Below are 19,873 nucleotides of genomic sequence, written 5' to 3'. Positions count from 1 at the left end.
TGACTGTTCGATGTAATATCATATTTTTATGTTATCGTCATGTCAATTTTATATAAGTAACGTTTCTTCAGAAGAAGCATGCATTATTTTGATAAAACACGTCAGAATACATATAAAATAAATTTGTTCCACAAAATACATTCGTTCCAACAAGCAACATTTCTCCTAAGTTTAACTCAACTCTAAATGCTTAATTTAAAATATTTGAATACACTGTTTTTATTTTTAATTTTAATGAGAATCCTACCCACGAATAATTGTAAGGTATAGAGAATATTTTAGTACCTGGATGGGCAAAGCATTATATAATTCGATAATCCTGCTACACTTTCAAGCTACTTCAGGCCTCCTATAAAGGATGCAAAGTGGTTGCCTAACACTGGTGATCAAAATCATTTGCAGGACACCATGTTCTTAGAAATATAAAATTAAACTACTAAATCGCTTTAGCAAAAACATTTGCACTAGGAGTAGGCCACCAGTACATATGGTTTCATTATGAATTACATACAGGAAAACTTCACTCGCTTTTGACTGTGATCTATGTTGGTGCAATAAGAAACTCATTGCTAGGACCATGTTTAGTGATAGAACTGAATGTTAGAGGGAGAAGTTAAGAAAAGAGGTCACCAGAAAAGGAGATCGAGTGAAAAGTGAAGATTGTATCTTCGAACTAAAGATAATACACAAAAAAGTCAAGTCCACTTTTAACGATTTTTTTCGGTCATCAACAGAGCATTCCTTTAATATGTATCTTTGCTTATTTATCAGACTATCTCCTCTTCTGTTTACCAACTTCTTTTTTCCTTATTTAATTCTTTCTGTTAACAATGAATTTTAGAATGAGCTCCAAGAACATAACATTTTTTTCTCCCTGCAACAGGATCACAACCACATCTGACTAACTTTTCATTCATGTCTTTATGCAATCCATATATTTTGTTAGACCTTTCCGAATGTTAAAAACAGCTTTGATACTACAATAATTAAGATTTTTCTGAATATATTGACACTAAGAACTTACAAGAACCTTTTCATAGGTTATTAAAATGACATTTATATTGTGGAATGAATATAGGTCAATGGTAACTTCATGCATTGCTACCATGGACTTATGACTTCTGGTAGAAGGCAGAAAACAATACTAACATTCACTTTGTTTTCTGATAAAAGGAATATATCGTGACTTCAGCAAAAGAGCTCTATGCAGACCGAATGTATTAATGCATTCCACAGGTTTAAGCTTTCAAATGTATGCCATAACATCTTTGGAACAATACTGTAGAATAAAAGTTCGTATTTTTACATTAATGAAGACACTAAAATTGCTTGATTTTAATTAAAATTGAAATGTCTTGAAATACTTGGCAATGCTTTGTAATACCTAATTACGTTTTTAGGTGAGCTGTGACACAGTTAAAAGAGTTGTGATATAAAGCAGTTTGAAACTTTAAGAAATTTATTCTACAGTAAGATGTCTTAAGTATCGAAAGGCAGCAGAATCACTCCAGGATTTCTGAAATATTCCAATTTACAATACGAGGAAATACACCGATGTAAAACAAATGCTATTTGACGCTTGAATTTTTGAAGAGAGAATTCAATGTTCAGCAATTTCTTTTGCTATAAAAAGCACTATTTTTACAATAGAAGTACACTCATATAATTTATTTATCTATATTTAGATTTCATATAGACAAGTCACGAGTAAGATCCATCACAAAAGAGAACTTACTCATCTTTTTTTTCCACCGAATTTCCGGTTCTGGTAAACCACTTGCCAGACAAGATATTTCTAAAAACTCTCCCTCAGTAACTTTTGAATCCCGAGGCTTCCTCACCCAAACAGGTGGAGCTGAAACAGAAAAATTATCAAATAATACTAAAATGAGTGGGTGACATTAAAACGTGTAAGAAAAAAAATTAGAACGGTTTGTAAGAATTATTATAAAGTTGCTGTATACCAGTGCAATGCATCACACATTTAAATCAAACTACAGAAAAAGATTCGGGCGTTTATTTCTTCTTTACTTCTCTTTCCCTATGTTTACAAATAATTAGCAGAATCTGGATAATAATTTACATAGTATATGGCATAAACTAATTAAACTGAAAAATTCTACATGTATAATAAGGAGGTAAAGCAGTATAATTCAAAAAATATAATTCGGCTTGGCATTTCCATTTTTTTATTTGACTGGAAATTCTAAGCCATTCTGTCGGTTCTGGACTCCGGATAGAATTCGGATAAAATTTGATATAAGGTTATATTTATAAACAAAAATAGCACTATTAAACACTAATATTACCTAAACTTAGATGATTACAATTTGACTACATGAAAATCATGCCTCTAAAATTCACATAAAAGTTTATTAATTTGGTTGTAAAACTAGGCTTACTTTTTAACCTATTAAAATGTGGTAGTCTTTACCTTATATTCTACATAATTGCACGATAAAATCTCTTATTTTGCTAATTTTGTTTCAAATAGATTCAGTAAAGGAAACATATTTTTAAATATTGAAAACTAGGAACAGTCTAAAACAAAGATGATTTCATACAAAAAAGATAAAATTTGAGAGAATATATAATAAATATTAGAACGACTTTAGAAAGGAACTTAACATTACTATTACTAGAAAATGCGTTAAACAAATAACTTAATATGATAAAATATCCAACCCAGAACATGTTTAGACAGTACTTTATGTACTGTAACAGTATAATTAAGAATTTTGGTAATTCGTGGATTTACTTTATTGCTGTTCTAAATCGACTTAAGTCTACTGGTAGGTAAATATTATTACTAGTACTAATAATAATAACAATAATAATAATAATATAGTCAGTGAAAATGAAATGAAATTAGAACTGGAAAAGAGTTACAAAACAGCAGCTATTCTATGAAGCAAAAGGTAGTCAAAAGAGACAAAATATACAAAATATTAGCAAATTAAAATGTTTGTGTAACTTAGAAAATAAAAATAAGAGTTTATCGAATTAAAGTCTTAACATATAACGGAGTATTTTCTAATATTATATATATATAATAAGTATATATATAATAAGAGATATTTTATTTGGAATATCATATTTTTCCCTAATCCAATCGCAATAATCACATTTGATATTACAAAATAATTATACCCAAATTAAACTGAAACTTAGATAATACGTTGCATTTCAGTGTTGGTTAGCAAGCATCAGTTCACTAAACAGCAACTTCAGATTTATGGTAGAACTCGAAATATTTCATCAGATATTAAACGTTACAGATATCAAAGTGAAACTGCTTACCTTTTAGAATCAGGGCGGTAGAAAAGGTATCCTTTCCATGAGAATTCTTTACGATGCACGTGTAATTCCCAATGTTCACAGTAGTAGCTGGAAGAATAGTAAGCACTGAATATTCAGCAGAAAAATCTACTGAGGTGTTAGGAACATCTGCAATAGGTTTTCCGTCTTTCATCCAGCTAAATTTTAAAGGTTTTATTCCTTCTTTTATACCGCATATGGCAACAACCCTTTCACCTGAAGTTACGAATTCAGGAAAAAAGAACGGTTGGATTTTCGGTACACCTATTAGAAATAAACGAGGTATATATTTTTATTAGAAGTTGATTTCGATAATTTAAAATATATGTATTTACTTAATTGTAAAGTATTAGAATAATAATTTAATTTATTTCATTTAATCTCACTCAAAGGCTACACTGGAGCAAAGCACCTAATTCAAATAGAGAAATAGTTAAAGGTCGTAACTGCTGACATCGTGCCTGTCATCGATGGGCACATGCAGTCATTGTCTTGTTTGGTAACTGCAAACATTTCAAAATTTAATTTACACGGTTAGTTACAAATCCGAAAATCAGATATCAAGCGTTTTATCACTGCTATCTATGTTGCATATGGAATGGATTATACAACATCGCCAATAGCAATGCAGACGCAGGCAGTTTGCGTACCAAAGGTAAACATGAAGTCTTTCTTAGTAATGCTTTCATAAAATGCCACTTTAAGTTACCTGCGGAACTATAAATACATCATAGTATTGGACCAGTCCTAAGTAATAACTATTTTGTCATACTTCTAAGAGATCTTTATCTGATGAAGAGAAGTATAATGAAAAGTCATATACTGAGATTAAGGGAAAAAATGTAACCGACGTGATTAATATTTCATGGTCGAAACTGGATTTTTGCCACAATGTGTACAGATTATATTCTCATACAATACCTCCACTTTACATTCGGCTTCTAATAATCTTTACTACACCACTATAATATTTCGCATTATTATTTAAATATGCAACATTAAATTACAGTGTATTTTTCTAATGTGAAACTGTGCATTTCTAGATATCATGTAGCCAATTTTATTGCAGGTTAGCAATACTGGTATGTAAGTATACAATGAACTGGTTTTAAATTCATGAAGAACCTCCAATTTAATTTGATAATGAACTCATAAATTTATATATTTCTTCACAGCACATATTAACTTGAAATAGCAGCTATTTCCATAAGACATAGCCCATTCTTGTCTTTACCAGTATAAAATCAGAAAATATTGTAACAGCATATATTCCGAAAAGTAATCAGGTGAAACATATTAGAAAAAACAGTGGGGTGACTACACCAAATGAAAAAGATGTTTACTTTTGTTCTTTCTTTTGGAATACTCGATCGGTTAATAATGCTAATTACGATGTCAATAGCATCTTATTTAACTATGTTTGGGAAACTAACTGACCTTTTACATATCAAAGCTGTATCTATTTTTATATTTACTGTTTTATAATATATATATGATACTTCTAATTATACGAGAAGTATCTTTATTTGAAAGAATTAAATGATTTGCATCCAGTGTTTAAAACGTTTCGAATACAAACATTACGAAATGTATTATTACTTTTATATAAAAATATAATGGGATAATATTACAAGCAAAATGGGTTAATTAACGGATAATATAAATACGTTTTCAACTTACCATTGGTTGTACTTGTCCAGAAACAGAAACCACTGAATACGATGATAGTCAACCACGGCTCATTCATTCTTAGTATAGCTCTATCACCAGGCTTCGAAGAATGTGCTTGACATGTTTGAAATAAACTGGTGAACAACAGATATAATATACTCCAACGACAGCTTTTAACATCGTGTTACCTTCTGTGTAATGCATATAAACATTTCACCTCAAAGTCTAAAATATGAATCATATAACGACAGATTTGGAGAACAGTTTTAGTGAAGTATATGGCGACTCACCAAAATCAGTAACGCGTCTGTATCTATATCTGTAAGCAGTGCCACCTTTCGGCTTGAAAAAGCAATACCTGATTAATTATAATATCATGTTTTATTTTCCCCCAAGAATTATGATCAGAACACTAAGTTCGAAGGATTTAAAACATTATAGAAAACTCATGAAATAAAACAACGACATACGTATATATATAATATAATTTCAGTGAGTTTAAATGTGTACTTTGAAATGTATAAAACAATGAGTCTGCGAATAGCCTACAGAAAATTATGTTAATCTTCAGTTTCTTCTCTAATTAGTCTTAAAATTAAACACAAAGTCAGAGATCGAAATGTGTGTATTATAGAATGGTAACTGCTAATAAAGCAGTTTATATATTAGTGTTTATGGTGTTTGAATATTAATCAAACATATTAGCAAAACTGTAACTCACAATGCTATTCACGTGATTGATTGAGAGCAAATCTAATACTAAATTAATAATAACTAAATACAAGGCCGGTATAACTGTTCACAGTATTCTTAAGCAAAAAATATAACCAACTGGCTTCAGAGTGATGTAGTTTGGAGTATAAGTTTTATAAAAATGTGTAATACATAGCATGGGTAAAATAATATTTTGCAAGAATTAAAAGCTCACGAATGGGTGATATGTTGTAACTGCTAAAATATTAACGAGTAAAATATTTCCAAATTGAAGATTCAAAAACTTTTATTGTGGAATATTTTATTTCACAAAAACTTTGCTACATTTATATCTCAGAAAGCAAATCCAATATTTTTCATCGTGCAGATTTCCCACCTGGGATTCTATTAAATGTATGATTACAAAGCTCAGTTTTGTAACTGAAATCTTATCTTCCCTTTTTGACACGAGTGAATGCTACAAATGTTAATGTGTGATATATATATAATCTAATTAATATTGTTTTAATGTAAATTGTTCACTCTAAACTGAGTTTACCTGCCAACCTTTTCGAAATTTCTGTGTATTTAAAAAAAACACTCGAATAAAAGACACTCTGGATTTAACTTAATGAGTGATAGTGGGCTATCAAGATTTCAATAGATATGATAGTCTTACCATTCACCGTCACAGTAACTGACTTCATTAATTTGTCTCCAATGCCGTTCGTGATTTCACATAAATAAACCCCACCATCATCCGGATAAGCTGAAGATATTAGTAACGTTCCATTTTTTAATGCTTTAACACGATTATCAACTTGAATCAGGACAGTAGTTTCCTTCGTATTTCCTAAAGAAAGAAATCAGATGAGCTTTATAAATAAATTTTAAACAAAATATTTCAAGAAAGCACGCATGCATACACACAAGTATTTTAATATATGACACATACCAAAAGTGTATTACATTCATCTCTCTCTTTCTCTCTCTCTCTTTTAGAAGGCGATAACTGATGATAAATCCCAAACTTTATTTAATAAATATTCGATATTTAAACTGCATGATTTTTATCTCATTAAATTGTTGTAAAATCTGCAGCATAATCAAGTTCAATTTCAATTTTTATTTCCGATTTTATTTAACACGAATGGTTATGAATACAGCTGCTATTTATCATCTCCTGTGAGTGTACATTGAGCCCATATAGACATCGCCAAGTTGGTGACTCTCAGACCGCTTCTGAAAAGCACGATGAGAATGAACGTCAGAAGTGTCTTAAAAGAACCCTAGAGTATTAGGTTGCTTTTAAGTTGATTATTTTGACTTAAATGGGTATTCTAACCATTATTCTAACGTTTATAAAACGTTTAAATATTTTACAGGATTTTAAAGTTCGCATATGTTTTTACTTGATCAGCTGAAGTTAATTCCTCAAGAAAAGCATTCATAATCTCGACTGACCTCTAATTTGTATAAAATGTCCCTGAAATCCTTTAATACATAAGAGTGAGGATTCCTAATTCTCTCTCTCTCTCTTAGAAGTATAGTAAATGTCAAATGTCACCAAACATTATTTATTGCAGTAACTATTACACTTTAAATCATATTAAAATAGTAATACTATCTGAATTTAGTTGACAAAATTAATTCAATGATTGCATTATATTCATTAATAATTATTAATTAGAGAACAATTGTAACTGTCCATTATTATTTGAATTCCATTCAGTGGCATTCAGCGGTTTCTAAAGGATATAAAAATGAATTATTCTGCAACAATTATAAGAAAATTGCATAATATAATATGCTTAATAATTTTCAACACAGAAAGTAATTTTCATAATCATTAAAATCATTATATACAAAATAAACTAAATAATTTTATTTTATTACAATAAATCCATTATTTGTTTATTCCCAAACCTTTCGTCAATTTAACTAACTTAGTTTGATAGAAGTATTTCCCCTGACCTTTTCTCCAAGTAACTTCTGGTTTTGGGAGCCCTTCTGCCAGGCACTCTAACTGCAAGACATTCCCTTCTGGTATTTCGGTATCTTCGGGTTTTGTAACCCAAACAGGAGATGCTAAACAATCAAAATACCAGCTGTAACATTCTTTCAAATTAAATATTTAAATATTTTAAATATGAATAGTGTGAATAGTGTGAAATTACACATGTTAGAAGTCTGAAAATTAGTATCTAGATTGAATGTACCTGTGATATAAAAGCATGATGTAATATAAATGTGATATAAATGCTCTAATCATGATGATTACTAATGTTGAATAACTTACTATAATGCGAATATTTGATTACGAAAAAATTGCGCAATTATTAGAGAATTGTTAAATTATAGATTGCACTATCATTTTATAGTATACAAGTTAACGAAGTTAATTTGGACAGTTGGATCTTGGTTATGGCAATCCAACTTCCTTAAACGTTTTTTATAAGGCGAATAATATTCGATCAGATTATCAAACTAGTCAAAAACAGTAAAACGATTGTTCTGTGAGAGTGATTTATATATTAGTTTCGTTTTCTTCCCTAAACATGTTTTCTCCAATTCGATATAAAAATTTCCACTATTTCACGTATTTTCCCCTTTAAATTTATTAGCTAAACGTTTATATATATAAAATATTGAAATATTAATTTTTTTAAGTAAACTAAAGTTGTAATATTAATAGACAGTTAATTCCAAGAGTTTAAGGAAATACTTACACTTGAGCGACAATGATGCTGATGCTGAGTCCTTTCCAAATTCGTTCTCAGCAATACATGTATAGTTTCCTATATGTTCCCTCACTGTTGGTCCAATGCTTAACGCTGATAGAGTTTTTAACTTCTCAACGGAACTTCCTGGAACGTGTGATATACTACGACCATCCTTTAGCCATCGGTAAGTTACCGGTTTAGCTCCACTCTCAACTGCACACGTCACTGTCACCGTTTTGCCTACTGTTACTTGTTCAGGAAACCAGATAGGTTGAAGTCTTGGGGGTCCTGTTTACAGAATTTTATCACTGAGCAAAGACAGTATGCCAGATACTCACATATTGTGAGTTTAATATATTCAGAAGCGCCTAATTATGGAATTATACTTACCTTGAGAAGGTATGCCAGAATATCCTACGCAAACGAGCACACACACTGTAATCCACCGATTAGCACACGCCAACATGTTAACAAACATTCAAATCTTTCATTACAAAAATATGAACTTTACCGTAATGTAAAGTAGTTAATATTGTGGATACATTGGACTGGAAATCCGAGGAAATCATAATTACAGCGTTAATATTTAACTGTAACCATCATACATCATAACATAGCTTACATGGCGACAGCATCTGAATCACAAGCTTCTTTTCTGTACTTCAGTGAAATATTACAGCGCCACTCAACGGTAATTCAAAGAACTACTGAAAATAATCATCTATAAACAACTGAAAAAAAAATACCTGAAGAAAATTTTATACATGGAAAGGAATAAACATGATTGGTATTGTACGTTTAGTATCAGACACTGCACTTCATCTGATAATTTGTATTATTAGAGAAGAATTACACATCTTTTTAATGTTTGAAATATATTATTCAAACTTGAAAAAGAACATAAAAATGTTTAGTATTCTTTTACATATATATTTGAATACACAACAGTATTCTGACTTGTTTATAAGTTCATAATTATACAATATTATGAATACGTTAAAATGAAACAATTTCTCTTACTTTCAACTTTGATGCTACAACAAATTCAATAAATATTTGATGACTCAGTAATCTAATATTTTTACAATTATTTCAAAATATATTGTTAGTTGTTCGTACATAATTCCATTTGCTATGTTCTGAATACACAGTGTTGTATTTCACGAATTCCCAAGTGTTCTGTTTTCTCACAGTAAGCTTGTGTCTTTCAACTACTTGTTTATTATGAACATATTTTAATAAAGATTTCTAAACTCTTTCTTAAATGACCATGGCAGACAAAATAAGACAATGTATCCAAACATTGCACATTTCTTGTGTTATTTTTGGAATGTCATGTAATATAAGCATCACGAAGTGGTTCTCAAAATCATTTCAGGTTCTGTCTAAATAATGTACTATTTCTTTCTTATAAGGGTATCATAGTCTTACATATTTGCACTGATATGTATTTAAAACTGGTAGCAGCACAGATCTCTTCTAAAATCTAAGAACAGATTCATAGAAGAGTTTTATATATATATTTCGAACATTCTCAGACATTACATTTTCTTCAAGTGCCACTGACTTCCTCATTTATTAGATTATAACCATAAATTTTATATAAAATGATTATAACATAAGCAAAAGTGGGGGTTTAAATCATTTTACATACACATATAAATAATTAATATATAAAAGGAGTGTGGTATACATAAAATATATGGTTGGTATTGCATAATATTCAGATTTGCTGGTTTTAGTGCAGTTGTTTCATTCAAATTTATTTTATAAAAGTAACTTATAGCTATTATTAAGTTTTTGAAACTCTAAAATATATCAGGAGATGCACTCTCAAATCCAATCGAATTATTCATTGATAGGCTGATATTTGAAGAGCCTTACCATGAACAGTCACAGTAATGGACTTTCGAATTGGATTCCCGATACCATTGTTTACCTCACACGTATATTTCCCTCCATCTTCCTTCTTTATGGACTGGATTAAAAATGTGCCATTTGAATAAATGTATCTTCTGCCGCCAGTTGTAATAACAGAGAATTCCATATTTCCTCCTCCTACCAAATGGTCTGGAAAGAATGCACGATTTGTTAGTAAATGTTCTCATTTAATGAATGAAATAGTTTTAAAATAAAGTTACCATTATTAGTTTGTGTGTGTGTGTGTGTGTGTGTGTGTGTGTGTGTGTGTGTGTGTGTGTGTGTGTGTGTGTGTGTGTGTGTGTGTGTGTGTGTGTGTGTGTGTGTGTGTGTGTGTGTGTGTGTGTGTGTGTGTGTGAACAACTAGCAGAGGCGTTCCTTATGGGTAATTATTATATCGCTTCGTCCGATTACAACATGTTTAGATCATTCAAGACCAACAATCGATGACGTCATTAAAAGATACAGAGATGATAGGAAAAGAAACCAGCCATACAGTCTACATAACTGACAAAAAGAAATGAGACAGTCTGAAAACTGTTGTGCATTCCTCCAATCCTACATCACTAATTTTTTTTTTTTCAACCAGGAGTTCATTGTGTCCACAGATGTAAAGCGTTGTGCAAGAATACGTACTGAGCTTCACAGCCTAAGTTTCAATGGAAGGACTAACAAGGAACACATCAAATAGGGTTTAACTTGCGTGAAGTACGGCTCGCCGGGATTGGAGACAGTACTTTTCGACAGATGTGATTTGAAGTAGCAAAGAGTAAATAATATTAGGAGTAAATAATGATATTTACCACAGCTTGTTGGTAAATCATCATCGGTTGTAATGATGTTATAGCGTGGAGATACCTTTCCTGGAATAGGCTGGGACTCTTCTTCCCTAGTTGTAGTACCCGAACAGATGATGTAGTACCCTAGATGTAGTATCCTGAACAACTGTGTTGTCCTACTAATAGTGAGAGTTCTATAGAAATTATTCCCTTTAGTATAAATGTAATAGTATACCATGTTTTACCACAAGGGTGTGGCGACAAGGCGTGTGAAAGATTACACTGGGCAGCAAAATACCAGTTTGGAGAGTACAGCGCACCTGGGAAGAGTCAGATGGCCTCTGCAGGAAGTGTGTGTGTGTGTGTGTGTGTGTGTGTGTGTGTGTGTGTGTGTGTGTGTGTGTGTGTGTGTGTGTGTGTGTGTGTGTGTGTGTGTGTGTGTGTGTGTGTGTGTGTGTGTGTGTGTGCGCGCGCATAACTTCTTGATAACCACAATAAATACTGTTATTCTAAATCATATATTGTATATACACTCCCTCTTGAAAGATAGTAAAGGTTATGTGTAAAACGGAGACACACGAATATTCTTTTGAGTCTCTTAAATTGTATTCAGCTTCTATAATTAATTGGGGATTTGCATTTGTTTTGGCAAGCTCATTTTTTAGTTTGATATTCTTGTACCGCAGCCTCCTTAGCTCAGTCAGTATAGACGAAGCCCTTTGGTCGGAAAGACCTAGGTTCGATTCCCATCAATGACGTCAGGAATCTTCATATGGTCTCTTTCGATTAAAGGTGAGTTAATCGGTCTCATACGGTGGTAGAGGGTTTTTTCTCCCGGTAACTCGGAGTTTTTCATCCCTCCAAAAAGGCAAACAGGTCCGTGAACACACACACATGGGTATAGTCATAAAATATACTATGGCAAGGAAGGCAACAGGAAACCACCTTGCATGGTAGCATATAGCTACTCCCACCAGCCCTATGGCTGAGGGAATAGAGTAGAATTCTTGTACTAAATATAGTTGGATATTTGTATGGTTCTCGGGACAGAGTCTCCGCTCTACAGAAAACAGGTCGCGGGTTTGACTCTCACTGTAACATGAATATCTGTGAACTGTGACTTTTGGCGACTGGTTTGTATCCTCCAGTGTAAGACCTCAGCCTACTGGAGGAAAGGCCTGAAGTGCTTGAAAAAAGTAACCTGGGTACTTTACAGATGTAGGATTACCGATAACAGTATTTAACCCTTATCTCCCACATATTAATGTGACAACGATATCTAGTCTTTAATGGGCGTGATTAACATAAAGAATATAAATTTGGTTCGTAAAATATCTGAATACATCTCGAGATATTAAGTATTCAAAAGCGTCCTATAATAAATTCATAATTCTGCAGTGTATTCATGATATATTCGGAATATTTTATTATCTGAATATTATTTCTTTATATCAGTCGCATCCACTAAAGAGAAAATACCTTTTACATTAATATGAGAGACTGTGTAGTCAATATGCATACATCTGTACACACTAATTTTCAAAATGATATCTAATGCACATGTTACAAATGCTACACGCAGTTTCGGTGACAAAGGCACTCAAAGGTTCTGCTGTTGCTGATGATGAACGCAACTGTCTCTTCTGGTAGCACATCATAAACATATCTTTCCTCTCGTGGTCACCAAAGACCTACTATACTGGAAATCGTGATCTGTTATTTTGCACACAGATGCATATTTGAACCCTCACATATGATGATATAAAATCTTCAGTATGAATGCAGATATTTTATAATTAAAGTTCCTAGAAAATATAATTCTAGTTTTCTGAACGTGTGCTTTCAATTTCACTGGGACTTATAGGCTAATGGTTTGTTCTATGATATTCATCGTTATGCATAAATATTATGCTCACAGAAGTTCTGTATTTCTTCCTGAGCTGGAGAGGATTGTCAAATTTTATAGAAAAGAATTCCCATATAACCGTACTCTTAGTTCTATTATCATCTATTCCAATACAGTACATAATTTATTTTAAAGTTTCGTTAAAAAAAAGGAATAAAATACCTTTAAGCTTCAAAACAAAAACTAAATAAAAAGCTTTTAAATTTTCGTTATTTAAGGAGAATAATTTTTGTTTTTAGTTTTCATCCAAAAAGAGTATTATTGTAAGTCGATAAATTTTAATTTTTTGACTTGCAATAAACATGAATGCATTTTGTATGGAATGAAAAGATTTAAATAAACATTAAGTAAATCCTGTTTATACATAAGATAATTCCAAATCATTAATTACCTGAAAATTTCTTCCAAGTAACTTCAGGAGCAGGCACACCATCTGCCTTACAAAGCAATGTTAGATCAATATCTTCTGAAATTTGTTGGTCTGTTGGTTCAATTATCCAAGTAGGTGGAGCTAGAAACAATTTCATGTTATTTAAAAATAAGATTTAGGGGCGTAATAAATTCTGTAATTCGAGCTTAAATGAAACAATTAGTTCAAAATCAGGTTTAAGCAACTAAAGAAGATATAAAATATAGGGGGAAGAATAAATTAAAATGTGAGTTATTAACCCATCTCCTCAATCTAAGCGATCCATTTCCTAATCTATAAATGAAGCAATTATCAGAATCCAACAGTGACATGGCGGATTCTCGTTTAATTAAAAAAAGCATGTTGAGACTATTTGGAAAGGATAATTTGCTATTATGTTATTATTAAGTTAATCAAAATATACCGTAAAATTATTTGGGTTTAAAACTGTTATTAAAAATCCTCCAGTCCATCAAACAAAATACGCCCGTTTAACAGAAAACTAACACTAGTATTAATTTTCGCAGCTTATTCAGTACTATGTTTACAAATAGACTGCAACAATAAATAGGAAATATTGGTATAGAAATATTACTCTATTAATCTAGTACATGTTTCTGTCGTGAGAGCAGGATTAAATGTGTTCAGTAATATCTTTTTAATGTTTAGTAATAAAACCGAGTGATAGAATTGGGTCTACTCTGAGTCTGGTTACGATATACAGTTATTCTGTTCAGTATTAAAAGCCATATGTTTATTAATATTCAGAAATGACATTATAACATAAATGATAGAATATCGAAATAATTAATCTCAAATTTACTATAATTAAATCAGTATAGCCAATATGTTTTTATTAATGGTAACGTTAGTATGTTCTGCTATGTGATGATAAAATAGGTTTTATCTCCTTAAGGCAGTTACAGTTCAGTAATTTTCACTTTAGTATTTACGAATCTATTAATATTTATTACTATCGTTGATTATTTTTGAGAAGGGTTAAATGATATTCGTTTTGTAAAATGACAACAGAAACAGTATCAAATATCTGCACTTCGAATTCATTAAGTCCATGCAAAGAATAATCATCTACACCAATAGTGGCCAAAGTTCTGCGAGTTGACACTGGCAGAACATGAAACTTTCGCATTATTATTTTAAATATATATTCTCAAGGCATTATTTTCAAAAGGGACTTTATGAAAGTTTCAAATTTTCGATATACATGCAATAAGTTAATTAAAATAAGAACATGAGCATATGTAGGGATTTTTCCATTTTTAGCGTTAAAAGCAAATATCACACATGCGTAGAATATTTGCTTTTTAACACTAAAACTAGTGAATACTGAGTGCAAATTACAGAATCATCTACAGTGGAGAATAGAAAGGATAAAATGGTGTGGGTCTGTTACAAAAATCACAAAAAACCTGAATTACAGAATTGATGACAACCTTAACAGCAATCCCAGTGAATCTTGCTATAATTGAAGTGTACACGACAAGAACTGATTCTGAATTATAAGATAAATGAGGCATATGAACAATTAGAGGAACTACTAATATCAGTTAAAGATAAATATGATTTAATTATAATGGGAGAATTGAATGCGGTGGTTGGAAACAACAGTAAATGTGAAGGAACTAAAGTTTTGGAATGGTCAGGAAAAATAAAAGAGGAAAAAGATTGTTAGATTTCTGTCAACAACACGGTCAAGGCTTTATAGTAACTAATACGCTGTTTGAAGTAATAAAACGAAGACACCAAACATGGAAATTGCCAACAGATGTTAAAAGATACCTAATTGTCTACATTCTAATCAAGAGGAGATATTGAAATAACCAATTAAAGTCATCTTATAGCTACCCAAAAGCTGAAACACAGTGTAACCACCCACGTGTTATTGCAAATGTGAAATAAAACATAAGAAAATACGACACGTGGAATAAGGGAGAGAAAATGGAATATTGAACTACTGAAGACATGACATAAAATTGAATTTAAAACAGAAACTGATTCACGTTTGAGATACACAGAGAGGAAAAACTGGGCGGTCATCAAGGAAATAACTGAAAGATCAGCAGACAAAGGGTTAGGATCGAAGTTTTGTTCTTTTATTAATTTAATACAAAATTAAGGAAGGGTTCAAGAAGTACCAGAAACTGCAAAACAAAAAGTAAAGTAGTACTAGGCAAAAAAAGAAAAATTACTTACTAATACCAAAGAGACCGCAGAGAGATGGAAGAAATATTTTGAAGACATATATAATAGAGAAAATATGAATATTGAAATTATTAAACCAGAATATGAAGTTGAAAAAGGTCAGATTGCATATAATGGTTGAAGAAATTAAAAGAGCGATTAATGAAAACCGAACTGGAAAAATGTTGGTAAAGATGAAATATCAGCAGAAATTTAAAAAATAAAATAAAAATAAAATAAAAAACTAAACTGGGAGCCCCATCACAAGAAACTTTATTTAAATTATTACGTTAATCTATAAAGAGGGAAAGGAAGTATATGATGTCAATGAAAGTTTGATGAAAACAATACCCCCCCCCCCCCCAAGGAATGCAACAGACTGTTAAAATTATCGACCATTAAGTTGACACAAGCATACTTCAAAGATTGTATTAAATATAGTGAAACACAGAATAAAAAAAAATAATGTTATTAGCTACTAGCTTTAAGGATATAATAGTCCAAAGAACTGAAGTATAAAAAAACCATATACATTACCTATATAAATTTGGAACATGCGTTCAATAATGTTCAATAGAAAAAAATTCAAATAGTAAAAGAAATTGGAATCAACTGAAGAAATATAAAGTTAATTTAAACAACTGTATGCGGAACTGCAGTAGTAAAGAAAGATGGAAGACAAAGTTGTGCATCATCACTATTGCTTTTCAATCTACATGTAGAGAATGCAATGAAAATAATAAAAGATGGAATGAATATAGTAACTGCAGATGGAATGTAGTTACAGATACGTTTTTCTGACGATAGCCATATTAGCTGAGAACGAACAGGATTTAAAACAGATATTATCTAGGATGAATGATGTTTCATTATGGAAACCATAAATGCAGCAAAAACTAAAATAATTGTGGCAGGTTCAAAGGAACAAGTAGAATCATTCATATATCTTGCAGAAAGTATTTAAGAAGACTGAAGATGTAAGTTGGAAATATGAAGAAGACGAATTGCTGTGGAAAAGAATTAAAGAGTTTGAAATGTACCATTGGAGAGTGTTGCTAGGAGTAAATTGGTGATGAAAAAACCCAACGAAGACTTCTTCCATAAAATAAAAGAAAACAGAATATTGACGAAGACAAGAATAGGAAGAAAGATGAAATTTACTGGGACATTATGGAAACAAAACTGGATAAACATATTAGAAGGGAAGACACCAGGGTCAATAACAAGAGAATAGAATAAATAAATGTTCTTAAATTAAATGGAAGCGGTTATAGGCTACTAATGAGGAAACCCGGAAACAGGGAGACCTGGAAGATGGAACTTCCACAGCGACAAAGACCGTCCCTTAAAATTATGATTATGATATTACATACAAGGTAAGTTTAACTTTGAAGAAAATTAACTTCTATTATAAATTTCGTTTTTAAATTGTATGATACCTGTATTTCTTATGAAATGTAAGGAATTTAGATTAATTTTTATTCTACAATTTGTATTCTTTTTTCCGATGATGCTAGATGGCTACCCTGATTATTAGATGTCAAAATTGACGCGAAAAAGACTGCGACCATGTTACCATGTTTCGTTTTCTAAACAGGGTTCTTGCTTTAAAAGAGTTTCTGATATAAAAGTCAGATACGAAATCCAAAACTAGATGAGACCCCTCGTGTTTGGGAATCTGAGTGAATGGATGAGATAGATAAAAAAATAAAAAGATAAATAAAAAGTTACCCACGGAACTTTGACCACCAGAATTCCCATATAAATTTTTTCTCCCACTTGGTCGTTTTTGTAAGAGACTTCAACAACATCAAATCAGTCACATATAGCAATAAGTAAAGAATACTTACATTTAATTATAAGAGCTGAGAAAAACATATCTCTACCATATTTATTTTCCACTACACACGAATAATTACCGACGTTATCTTTAGAAGCAGAATTGATGGTAAGGACAGAATACCTGTCCTGAATATCTACAGACAAGTTAGGAATATTGTTTATTTTCTTTCCATCTTTTAACCAACTAAAAGAGAGTGGAGCTGCTCCGTTTCTAATCCCACATATAGCTATAACACTTTCTCCAGTCGCAACATAATCCGGGAAGAAGAAGGGTTGTATCTTCGGTATTCCTAATCAGTAATATAAATTCAAATAGTTTAAAACTATCCTAAAAGTTATAAATGAGGAACACATATCTAACAAAATATTAATGAATTTGTTAGTGATTTTCATGCTTTTTTGATCTCAGTTTTTATTTCGCTAGACAAAAATGAACTGGTATTTCAAAATTATAATTCTTAGTATAGTTTACAGAAAGCTGAATGGCACTTTTAACATATTTGTTAACCTCATACCTTTAGGTAAAAGGGGTTATGCAAGGCCTATTCAGTTTTGAATGATTTACCGCACATCAGCTTATACTGCTTGGTTTGTTTAATGTAGCGAAATCATGGTTATGATTAGTTTATGATATTACAAAAATCCCTTTGAAATATTAAAATAATTATTTATTGTTAGCCTGAGTATTAGGATGGCTACATAATAATATAACAGAACAGAATTTAAAAATGATAATACTCACCTTCTCGATCACAATAGCCAATTATAGCCAGGCACAGGAGAAGCACTTGACTGCGATACACCACTGCCATTATAACTTGGTTCCAAAATACTTCCGAACATTACCTTTGCTGAATACACTAATCACAGGGATTATATAAACGAATGGACAACTGTAGGTCACATAACAACTAAGGGTGTAAATCCCATTTCAATCCAAAATCTAAAATAACATGAAATTATCCATTTGAAATGTAACGCGTGAAACACAGCTATGGCGACTCAACACACTAATATCAACACTATACGAGTACAGCGCCACATATTGGCAATCACTAGCATAACATTTTTTAAACAGAAATAGAATGTTTTTTTTTTATTTTATATGAAAATAATCAACCAAGGCATACAGCACGTAAAGCATTTTTACAGATATCCTGTATTGTAGGAATATTTTTCTTGTTTGTGTTTCAAATATCTGGAATATTTAGAAGTGGTAAACATCAATCGTCCATTAACCAAGAAAACTGTGTTCTGAATAGTAGTTTGATATTAATTACAAGCAAGAATATACCAGTATCTTGAATATAAACGAAGTCAGAAAATACTCATCCGTGCCAACAGTACGCACTAGTAATCATGAGCAAGTAGGTCTGAGACAACAGATACGATAAAGGAGTTTTATTTTATGATCCATCAATAAAAATTACAAACAACATATATTATATTCTAATTAACATCCAGGTTAATAATAGAAAAATTTTCCGGTTGCTTTTTTATTTTTAAAGAATTGAATTTGCAACCAGTAATCAAGGCGACATATTTGTTCATTAAAATCAAAATAAAATGCATTTTAAAGGTATTATGTGATTACTTTCTTTTAAATGCCAATGCAATTAAAAAACTACAGCGTTAAGTTGCAATAAAATGAGGAAATTATCAGTGGCAGTTGAAGAAATTAAAGCTGCATGAACCTTAATAAAATATACTACCTGATTGAAATTGCACATTGATATAAGAAACAATGTCACTGAAGAAATGCTGATTTAACGTAATTATATCTGGAGAATGCCGCGCATTCCCTTATTTTTTAAAAAATGTGAATTAATGTTGGTGAATTCAATAGTAATTTGATCAAATTTATGAAGATTAACATAATTTAAATAATCAAATAAGAATTAAAACATCGAAAAGTGCAAATCATCTAAAATTTCAAATTTTCCTATGCTATAAAATAAATTGGTTTGTGTAATAATCTAATCTATTGGACGAATAAAAATAGCAATATGTTAAATATAAATGCACCACAAAAGCATGAGTACAATGTTTATAAAGAAATATGCGTGGGTACTTATCTTTGTGTAATTCCCCCCTTCTTTGCTAAAAAGTCAAACAGCTTTAAACCCAACCATTGAAGTCTATTTTTACGTCTTCCTTGGTGAACACGAGGATGAATACATTGCACATTCAACACGTGATTCTATGATGTACTGAGATATGTCGATTTGAAATGCGTTTTATTTCGACACGTATTCGCAAATGCGTCTTGAGTTTTTATTTCACAGTTCAGTTACACTTTTAGACTTGTCAGTATTTCATCTGTTTCCTTTGCAGCTTCAGCAATGTTAGTTTTTTTTTTTCGATTTTCGCTGAAACAATATCCATGCTGTTATTTTAAAGTGAAATAATT

General features: G+C 31.2%; 1 protein-coding gene across 1 annotated transcript in view; it reads right to left on the bottom strand.

Moving 5' to 3' along the window:
* LOC150094708 (hemicentin-1-like) overlaps positions 1-19,873 on the bottom strand; it is a 176,794-nt gene that overhangs the window by 133,607 nt on the left and 23,314 nt on the right. The window contains exons 6-13 of the mRNA XM_090411641.1: positions 13,402-13,521; positions 11,129-11,314; positions 10,290-10,475; positions 8,412-8,693; positions 7,657-7,770; positions 6,362-6,535; positions 3,301-3,582; positions 1,736-1,855 (exon numbers count right to left, since the gene is read on the bottom strand). Of these exons, the coding sequence (XP_090267767.1) occupies positions 1,736-1,855; positions 3,301-3,582; positions 6,362-6,535; positions 7,657-7,770; positions 8,412-8,693; positions 10,290-10,475; positions 11,129-11,314; positions 13,402-13,521 (1,464 nt within the window). The remainder of the gene's footprint in view (positions 1-1,735; positions 1,856-3,300; positions 3,583-6,361; positions 6,536-7,656; positions 7,771-8,411; positions 8,694-10,289; positions 10,476-11,128; positions 11,315-13,401; positions 13,522-19,873) is intronic.

This window comes from Typopeltis vanoorti, chromosome 21, assembly GCF_054136105.1.
Source record: "Typopeltis vanoorti isolate ZY-2024b chromosome 21, IOZ_Tvanoo_1.0, whole genome shotgun sequence".
Taxonomy (NCBI): Eukaryota; Metazoa; Arthropoda; class Arachnida; order Uropygi; family Thelyphonidae; genus Typopeltis; species Typopeltis vanoorti.
This window is presented reverse-complemented; position numbering and strand designations above follow the sequence as displayed.